The sequence below is a fragment of the Muscardinus avellanarius genome, assembly GCF_963383645.1.
Source record: "Muscardinus avellanarius genome assembly, chromosome: 1".
In the NCBI taxonomy this organism is placed as follows: Eukaryota; Metazoa; Chordata; class Mammalia; order Rodentia; family Gliridae; genus Muscardinus; species Muscardinus avellanarius.
Genome location: NC_137786.1, coordinates 180996832 through 181007277, shown reverse-complemented (window position 1 = coordinate 181007277; position 10446 = coordinate 180996832). Strand labels below are relative to the sequence as shown.

Below are 10446 nucleotides of genomic sequence, written 5' to 3'. Positions count from 1 at the left end.
TAATTGCTAGGGGTAAGAGGGGGTATAAACAGAGCAATCCAGGAGTGTTGCTGAAGCAATACCCAAGTACACATGTTGGCCCTCTTCCAAGGCACAGGGTTAAGTAAATGGCTTCTGTTACTGAGATTGAATAGATAGGGTTGCATTTCCTTCTAGAGTCTTCCCTTTCTTAAAGTTGAGGGACAGACCACAATCCCTCCTGAAACGGACCCATCTCAAGGCCTCCTGGGTTGTATCAGGTTTGCCTTAATCTGTTTGGAGAGGAGGGCTTGGCAGGGCTGGAGATGATCTCAGCCTGGATATGGACGAGGACAACCCTGTTTGCACTGGGAAACCCACCTTCACCCATGTTTGGGTCCATTGGTCTGTCACATTCCACTTCTCTACCTCTTCAGACCCTCCCCATATATTCTCAGGCTCTCAGTCTTCAGATGTTGAAATCAGTTTCCCCTCCTACAGAGACTATTTGTTTGCACTAGAGATAAAAGCTCAGGGGAGCCCCAAAGACTTACTGCACTCCTGTAGCTGGGACAAGATGCAGCCCATCCCAACTCTTCTGACCACTCTACTGCTGCTGCTCCTGGTGCTCCCAGGGCGGCCTCAGGTACAGGCTGAGGGTGGAGGGGTCTCAAGAAAGTAGGAAAGATGGTTTTGTGCTTTGAGATGGCTTTCTTCTATATTCAGATTCTTTTCAAGAACCCCCAGAGAGAGAGAGTGAGGACAGAGTTGGGAGGTAGAATGAGAGAGAGAGAGAGAGAGAGAGAGAGAGAGAGAGAGACCGACCAAGTTTATCTAATTATTTTTCTTCTATGGGCAGAGGTTGTGATGGAGAAGACAATAGAGGAAAGAGGTCTGGGTTGTCTACTCTGCTCAGATATGAAGCCTTGTTCTCCACAAAATCTGCCTCCTTCTTCCTGTACTAAGGATGCTGGAGCTAATGGAGACCAGGCCAGGCGATTTCAGACTATGCTTCATTATCTCCCCACCCTGCCTGCCGAAGCTCTTAGACAAGTTGAGGACAGATAGCCAGAGTAAACTATGGTTGCCAGGGCCAGAAAAGCTATGAGTGGGACTTTGCAGAGCAGCAAAAAGGCCACATATTTAATTCTCAAAGATTCTATACGTAACCCCAGCTGATGCCACAGGTCTAATTTCTAATTTAAAAATTTGGAAAGGAATTTTCAGTGTAGCACTGGTTCATCCAACTTCAAAATGAGAGTAGAGAGATGGACTTAGAGAATTATAATAGTATAAATGACTCTATCATAGGCAGGCAATTACTATTATAAATCTCTTGTAAACATTCTTCTTATCTACCAATCTATTATTCTTAAAGTAAAACAATAATGCAGAGATCATAATGCCTACCATTATGCACACAAAGACACTGGGACACAAAGAAATGCAGTAATTTATCCTATATTAAGAGCGAAAGTTAGAACTCAGGAGTTCTGATTATAGAATCAGTTGGGTTTGTTGTCTATATGAGTATGAGCAGTAAGGAGAAGAAGATTCCAAATGATATATATCTAGGACCTTCCCTCTTTGATGTACTGAGCTGACAAGGGAGCTGCCTCCCACCCCCGCCCTTTTGGCTGGCACCGCACACCCTCCCCAGCATAGCTTGGAGCTGCGTAGCTCCTTTAAGGTGTGAGAGCAGAATCTAGAACAAATGTGAAACCTAGGGTAGCTACAAGCTGCCAGCCAATCAAGTGACTTTATAAGATATCTTTAAAGTCTCAGACTCTCTTTCTTGCAACTGTAAAATATGGATTAAAATTAAAATTCATGTCATTTTTATATAAATATCATCAGTTCTGATCCCAGTGCCTCATGGTGCTATTACTGCTAATTCCTTTATTTGAGGATTAGGAGCTCTCTTTACCTGCTGTCTTCAAGGCAGGATAAAGTCATGGGAATCTTGTCAAATATCTAGAGTGGGGATATTGGAGAGAACTGAAGCCAGCTCCCTAATGTGTCTCTGAAGGTTAGCTATGCTCTCTCCTCACAGGGCCTTAAGGAGAAGTTGGCTTCTAGCTACGTGAACTGTAGGCACGTGTAGCCAGGGCATGAAGTAGAGCGAGGATGGTCTAATAGGAGCCAGAAAGGGATTGAAGCTTCAGTTATGGGACTTTAAAGGAGGGTGGCTCATCTGGGTACAGTGGTGCCTGCCTGTAATACCCGCGACTTGGGAGGCTGGGGCAGGAGAATTGCAAGCTTGAAATCAGACTGGGCAACTTGGTGAAACCCTGTCTCAAGCAAGAAAAAAAAAATAAGGAGGGGGGCTATTGAGTGGGTGGGTGGGTGGGGCTGGGCATATGGTTCTGTGGTAGAGAACTTCTGTACTCCAGTAACTTCAATCTCCAGTAACTCAAAGGAAGAGGGGGAAGAGGATGACTCAAACTCCGGACAGAGGGATGCCCAGAAAATCAAGGAGAGCCCCCCTGTACAGAGCAAACTCTTTCCTGGCACTGCAGAGCAGAATCAGTGCTTCTCCTGCCTCACGTTCTCAAATAGCACGTTGTGGCCAAACATACTTTGCCACACATCATATGCTTATGACCATGTTTTTGCAGAATGTAAAGGTGAGAAGTGTGTCAATCTCTGAGGAGGAGAGTGACAAATGCCATTGCACAATCCAACTGCCCAATAACTCAACCCTCCTGCAGCAGCTGGAGCAGCTACAAAGCACAGTGCGGGAGCTCCTTGGCAAGTATGAGCAGGAGCTGCTCAGGGTGAGTACTGGAGCTGTGGGCTGGGGTGGAGGCTCAGAGCGATCCAAACCCAGCCTCTATCAGGTGCAGCCAGGGGGTGAGTTTTGGAAGTAGAGAAGAAGCTAAAATAAGCACAGCCCTTATCTCTGAGATGAATCCTTAGAAGGGAGGCAAAATTAGGAACTGTTTTTGGGATCCCCAGTGTTAGTAACAGTATAATAAGGCTTATGTAAGGGTGCTTCCTCTGTAAATGGGTAATATTAATAGATATGAGTATGCTGGAGAAGGGGGAAAATGAGACACAAGTGTAGACTAATCAAAGGCTTGGACGTGGAATGAGCCACACAGAGGAGGCAGAAGTTGGCTTGACGAGTGGGAGCACTGAGTGGGAGGATTTGTGGGCAGTCTGCTAAGCTCGGAGTTGATCCTCTCACAAGGATGAGTGAACACAAGTGTCGCTCCTGCAGTGTGATATGGTACTTCTTCATTCGTTGGGCTGGTGGGGAAGCCTGAGGGATGTGGCCAGATCGGAAGCGGGGAGCCTGTCCATTCATTCTCATTCACCCAGCCAGTCCTGAAGGGTGGTGGGACCAGGGTAGGGAAAAGAAGTTGTGCTGGTTGTGGGCTAAGAAGTTTTTTCTTGAAGTGTGAAGGAGGTGAGTGGTCTCAGCTGTGGAATGGGAATAATATACTTGCATTGGTGCACTGTTGTCTCTCCTCGTGATGTAGTTCAGAGTGACAGACACGTACATGTACATAGCACTTGGTGAGCTCCCTCCAGCTCTCTCCCCACCCCTCCCCTTCTCCCTACATGACATTGAGATCAGCTTTGGTAACTTCACATATGCATATAAGTGAAAGTGTTTCCTCCATTAGTTCCTCATCTCCCCTCCACCCCACCTTCTCCTAGGCCCCTCCATCTCTCTAGTGGGGTTTCTCCTTCATTATCCTTCTTGGAGGACAAGCTTAATTCTCATCTCAGAGACTGTTCATGGAAGCAAATAAGATCCTAGATATGAGAATAATTTGTAGGCGATTTGGCGCTCAGAGGATGGGAATGGCTGGGAAGAGCCACAGGTGTTGACATCTGGAGGGATGCCTGTCCATTCCCCCTACCCAGGCTGGTGCACACACACCTGCCGTTGAAGATCAAGAAAACCAGGCCCTGGAAATGCGCCACGTGCAGGAGTCCAGGGATCCCAGCGCCATTGCGTCCCTCTCTGAGACCCCAGCCTTCCATCTGCTGCGCCTGGAGCTAGAAGGAGCACAGGAGTTTGCGACCCAGCTGAAGGCCCAGGGAGGAGTTGACGAGGCTGTGGACCTCCTCCACCAACTCCAGGACCAGGTATGCGATAGATTAATGAGCCCTTCCCTCCTTCCACCGCCACACTCTTAATGAACCCCAGATGCTTGACAATTTTGAAAATCACTTCTTTTGGGGAAAGAAGTCCCAGAACAGAGAGGTATGAGGTCTCGAGTTTAACTTTTTAGCATGCTCTGTGACCTGCATCCCGGCATCTCGTTGCCCTAGGTGATCAATGCTAGTCTCACGCTTCAGCTTTTGGCCGACTCTGAGCAGCGCAGCGTCGGAGCTCTGCAGCAGGAGGTGGATGTGCTGGAGGGCCGGCTGAGGGAGTGCGAGAGGGAGAAGGAGCAAGAACAGGCTTCCGGGGACCTTGGGCCTCCCCTGCTTCCTGGTGAGTTCACAAACTGAATGTCCCAAGAGCTTGTTCCCTTGCGACTGTGTTGAGAGTGCAGTCTTGGCCATAGTGTGAGGAGAGCACTAAAGATCTTGATAGAATCCAGCTATACTTTCCTAGTTTTGTGTGTTGCTAAGGAGTGCAGACCAAGATTAGTATATTCTCACACACAGGAATACCCAGATACACGCACTTGGAATACCTCATAATCATATATACATGCTGATCTCTATTCATGAGAAGCCAACCTGCTTATAGACTTGTATATGCCTCAGGTATATGGCTGGGCTCTCTCATACACACATGACTACTATTTTTCACAATCTGCTTTCTGAGGGTTGTGTGTTTTGCACCTAGCTCACTCCTTTGATGCTCTAATTTCTAGGTTCTTGTGCTCACGGAGGACTCCAGAAGGTCAGCAGACCCCATGTGGTGCAGCTCAACTGGAAGGGCCTCTCACACAAGGCAGGCATGTGGGGCCGGGACTCAGCACCAAACCCAGTCTCTTCCCTTTACTGGGTGGCCCCACTGAGAACAGATGGCAGGTGAGCTCTGGATGATAGATTTTTGCAACCAGATTCATTCTAAGTATGCCCTATTCTTTTCCTAGCAGGTTTCTTTGTAGTTCCAGCCCAGATTTTAGCAAAGTTCCTGGAAAAATCTGACCCAGATCTAATAGACAACCTGTTGACATTTTTTCTCCTGTGGTCTAGACTTCCCTGAGCTTCGTTCAGAATTCCACTGTTTTCAATATTTTAACCAAAGATGGTTCTTTCTCTACTCCAATCCATCTTATGGACAAACTTTTTTTACACCTTGGCCTTAGAATCCTAATTTCTTCTTAGAAATTTAGAAAATGACCCTGGTCAAGCTTGAGACTTGGAGTTAAGCTGTTCCAAGGATGATTGTTAGCACTGCCACTTAAACTAAGTGACCTTGGAGACATAGGCCCATTCTTAGCCATTTAGAGCATGAGGGGAACATATGAGACCATTACATGAGATTACACAGAAAAGTATAAACAATATAGTAGGCACTGACAAGTATTTGCTGATAAAAGAAATGGCTCATTTAATAGATGAATGAGCCCTTACTTGGTTGGCCTCACAGAGTGTTTAAAGTCAGTAGAAGCCGGGTGTGGTGGCGCACGCTTGTAATCCCAGCATTTGGGAGGCTGAAACCGGAGGATCGCGGTTCGCGGACAGCCTCAGCTATTTAGTGAGGCCCTCTGCAACTCAGTGAGACCCTGTTTCAAAAATATAAAGAAAAATAGGGCAGGGAGTGTAGCTCGGAGGTCAAATGCCCCTGGGTTCCATCCCCAAACCCGCAAAAAAAAAAAAAAAAATTAAAAAAATAAAGTCAGTAGATGCGGAAGTGTGGTGTAGACCCAATTGAGTAAAAGGTTATGGAAGAGAGGGATACACATAGGTTGAACCAGTCATTGAAGGGTCTAGTCGAAGCTCCTCTCAGAAATATCAGCATTGGAGATAACATGCTCCTCAGTTCCTATATGCATTTTGTGGTTTATGAAATACGCCAATATGCCTTTGCTCTTTGAGTCTTCTCAGAATTCTAGTCCATAAGTTAGCACTTTCTGCTCAGTGTTAAAAAATAATTAAGTGACTTTTCAAAATGACCTCATGAATATAAACACCCTAAATCCAGCCCCAGAACTATGTCCCACTACAGAAAACCTGAATCTGAAGGGCAGGTGAATCAGTGGAGTCTAGATACAGAAGAGTGTTCAGAAAGAGGGAAGCAATACCTGGGACAATACGTGGGGGTATGCTTGGGAGGCTGAGACTGGAGGATTACAGGTTCAAAGTCAGCATGTGGCAACTTAGCAAGGCCTCTTTCAAAATAAAAAAGGGCTGAGGATGTAACTCCGTGGTAGAATGCCCCTGGGTTCAATCCCCAGGACCTCCCTCCCCACACACACACAAAGAAAAATAAGAAGAAAAGAAAGATTACTGTCTGTTGATGGCTCACTTTGAGATGAATACTGTGTTATTTCCTTTCTTTGCATTATCTTGATCAGTTCTGATAATTACATTTTCCTTTTACATATTTTACATACATGTTGTATGGCCTCGAGCAAATTAATCTTCCTGAGATCTAGTTTTCCTTTTCTGTGAAGACAAAACATGCCTGACAGTGTCTTTATTATAATTAAGAGTCAATGCATATACAGTGCCTAACAGGCACTCAGTTGCTGCTTTATTTTCACTGTTGCTCTGTGTGTGTGTGTGTGTGTGTGTTACCTGGACTTGAACTCAGGGTGTTTCTAAGTTACCATACACTGGTCTCAAACCTACAGTACGCCTGTTTCAGCCTTTCCAGTACTGGGATTACTGCTGTGTAGCACTGTGCCCAGGTGGTACTGTTATTTTGTCATAGTATGTAATAAGTAAAAAGAACCTAGGTTAAAATTCAATTCTATTTGATTCTATACTCCTTGCTTTTTTTTTTGTACTGGGAATTGAATTCAGGGGGTATTCTACCTCCGAGCTGCATCTCCAACCCTATTTTTATTTTTCATCTTAAAATAAATATTTTACTAAATTGCTTAGTTCCACTAAGTTGCCGGGGCTGGCCTCAAACCTGTAATCCTGTCTCAGCCTCTCAGGTACTGGGATTATAGGCATGGGTCACCATAGCCAGGCTAAGTTTCTGCTTTTTTTTTTTTTTTTTTTTTTGATGGTACTGGGGTTCCTGGAAGACCTTCTACCACCGGGCTACACTCCCAGACCTATTTTATATTTTTAAATTTGGAAACAGGGTCTCTTAAGCCAGCGAGGCTGGCTTCGAACCAGGCGATCCTCCTGTCTCCGCCTCCCAAGCGAGGGGATTACAAGCGTGGGCCACCACACCCGGCAAAGTTTCTGCTTTTATTTGAATCATTTACATGACCATTTTTCTCATACTTTTATTGGCATACTATAATTATACATGAGAGTGTGATTCAGAGTGATATGTAAGTATATACACACATTACTTGGTGTATTTCCTTCTGAATCTCACCCCAATCCCCTTCATCCTTCCCTATACCTGTTAGTGAGATTACTAGTGAATATGACCTTATTTATGAATAAAACCTTATTTTTAAACTAATTTTATTTTTGTACTTTTATTGGTACAATGTAATTATACACCATGTGGAGATTCAAAGTGATACAAATATATATAGACACACATCACTTGGTGTATTTCTCTAAGTATACCAAACTCCCCTTCTCTTTCCTCTTTCCCCATACATGTTAGTGAGATTGGTAGTGAAACCTTATAAGGACATAACCTTATATGAACTGTTTCCCTTCCTCATCCTCATTTATACCCCGCCCCTTCCCTTCCCCAGCCCCCTTTCTCCTATTTTACTGTTTTTCTTTTATTTGACTGACGTCCTTTTCTGCTTCTTCCTATTTTTGTTCTGGCTTCCATGTATGAGAGAAAACATATGACCCTTGATTTGAACTGGTATATTACACACACAAAAAAATGGGATTTTATTCAGCCATCAAGAACAACAAAAATATGGCATTTGCAGGAAAATGGATGGAATTAGAGAATATTATGCTAAGTAAAATCAGCCAGGCTCAGAGAGCCAAAGACTATATGTTTTCTCTCCCATGTGTGGGAGTTAGAAAATAGGCAACAAAAAAGACGTCAGTCTAAGGAGGAGAGAAACCAGTAGAATGGCGGAAGGTGCTGGGGAGGGAGCTGGGAAGGGGGAATGAGGCTTGAGGAAGGGGACAGTTCAAATAAGCTGCCCACTGTCATAGCACTTTGTCATCCTGCGGATGGCTGTCACCTAATGTCTCCATGTCATGGGCTTGGCCTAGGTACTTTGACTACTACCGCCTGCATAAGTCCCTTGACGACCTGCTGCTGCTGAAGAACTATGAGCAGTGGAAGGTAGGCTATGGAGATGGCAGCGGCAACACCGTGTACAAGAACTTCATGTACTTTAACTACTACGGTACGGGCGACATGGCCAAGGTGGACCTTTCCACCAATGCCCTAGTGCTGCGGCGCCCTTTGCCGGGTGCCACCTACAATAACCGCTTCTCCTATGCTGCTGTGCCTTGGAAGGCCTTAGATTTTGCTGGTGATGAGAAGGGCCTATGGGTGCTCTATGCCACCGAGGAGAGCAAGGGCAACCTGGTGGTGAGTCGTCTCAATGCCAGCACCCTAGAGGTAGAGAAGACCTGGCGCACCAGCCAGTATAAGCCAGCCCTGTCGGGGGCCTTCATGGCCTGCGGGGTGCTCTACGCCCTCCGCTCTCTGAGCACTCGCCAGGAGGAGATCTTCTATGCCTTTGATACCAACACTGGGCAGGAACATCACCTCAGCATCCTGTTGGACAAGATGCTGGAGACACTACACGGCATCAATTACTGCCCCTCAGACCACAAGCTCTACGTCTACAACGATGGTTACCTGATGGATTATGATCTCACTTTCCTGGCACTGAAGGACGGGCTACCGAGACCAGAAGCTGAAAAGTCTTCTGGGACCCGTGCTCCACTCAAACCTGTCAAACCAAACAAGCCCTCTGGGTCCTGAGACCCCAGGGCTAGGCAGGGCATTGGCAAGCATGTGACCTCTTCCTCACCTCTAGAAGAACCACTTTTCAAAATAGCTAGAGACTCTAGATGATTGAGAAGCAATGATTTTTACCTAGCTAGTTCTTTATGTAATTAACATCTCAATCAACACAATAAGGTTTCCTTTAGTAATGGTCTGGGAGGATTTGCTTGAGAAATGAAAGACAATATTAGCTAGGGAGGGTCTGGTGGAATAGTTCAGTGGTAGAGCACATGCTTAGCAGGCACCCAGCTCTGTATAATTCTAAGCACAGATAAATTGTTTTTTCAACTCCTAGCAACACACGCACACACACACACACACACACACACACACACACACAGTACTTAGGGAAATTTTACCTTCTCTTAGACTCTGCTATCTCATAATCTGTGTGGCTCCTAAAATTCTACAGTTATATGACCTATAATTTCTAGTGTTAAGTTGAGAACATTGGATTCTAGCATGCAAGATCCATGAAAAATAGTCATTAGGGATACAGAAATTCCCTCTTCCTATAGGGAAGACCTGTTCTTCCTATGGGGTCCCCAGAGATAAAAGAGGCCAGAGTCTTGGTCTGAAGATTATTATTAATTTCTTTACTGTAACAAAACAATCCACTTTAAGTGCAATGGAAAAATGTGCTGAAGCTGGAAACCTGCTCAGGAAAGCTGGCAACTGATGAATGAACTGAATCTGAGATGGATTGTGTGGGGGCCCAGATATTGTCAATAAAGAATCTTAGGTGTGAATGCAGGAAGTCTCTGGACCAACTGTTTGTAGTTTCTTTGCTAGTCTTCAACACCCTGAGAGAATATGGGGTGTGATTCTTCTAGGCAGGAGATGAAATGTTTGGGAATTCAAGACCTGAAGTATTCCCACTCTTACACAGTATATATAACTTTTGCAATACATACATTCACAAATACACACCCCAAAATAATAACATGTATTTTTGTTCTTGAATATATGATAATTTAATTTCTACCTAAATATCAACATAGACATTTTAACATATTCACTAATAACTAATTAATCAGATTCCCAACTAAAAATCAAACGCTATCTCCAAATTTGTGAACCTGGCTTTTCAGTTATCTGAATAGGCCCCGAGGAGTCATCTACAAACCATCTCCACTCCTCCTCTCGATTTGCGGATGCCTTTCTTCTTTAATGCTCTGATGCAAAGGTGAGCACTCTTAAGACTGAGTAAGGACCTTGAAATAAATCAGTCTAAAATTTGTTGTGCTGGTAAATAGAAAAGCAAAACGTGAATTATGTTCAAGCGTGGCTCACTCACCTTTAGTCTGTAATACTCCTATAGAGAGAAGCCCGCGTTAGCCCTCTAGCTTCCTAGAGAAGAAATATTTTTTCCCACTACATGGGAGCACTCTGTTAGGTCTAGAATCCCCAATCTAGACACCAGAGGAAAACGTAAACTCCCTTTC

General features: G+C 44.8%; 1 protein-coding gene across 1 annotated transcript; it reads left to right on the top strand.

Moving 5' to 3' along the window:
* Positions 1-535: 535 nt before the first annotated feature.
* LOC308259056 (olfactomedin-4-like) lies at positions 536-8977 on the top strand (the record flags this gene model as incomplete). Its single annotated transcript, XM_080689799.1, has 6 exons — positions 536-604; positions 2577-2735; positions 3835-4059; positions 4246-4411; positions 4800-4959; positions 8254-8977. The coding sequence occupies 6 exons, from the start codon at positions 536-538 to the stop codon at positions 8975-8977; spliced, it is 1503 nt and encodes a 500-aa protein (XP_080545925.1).
* Between the last annotated feature and the right edge of the window lie 1469 nt (positions 8978-10446).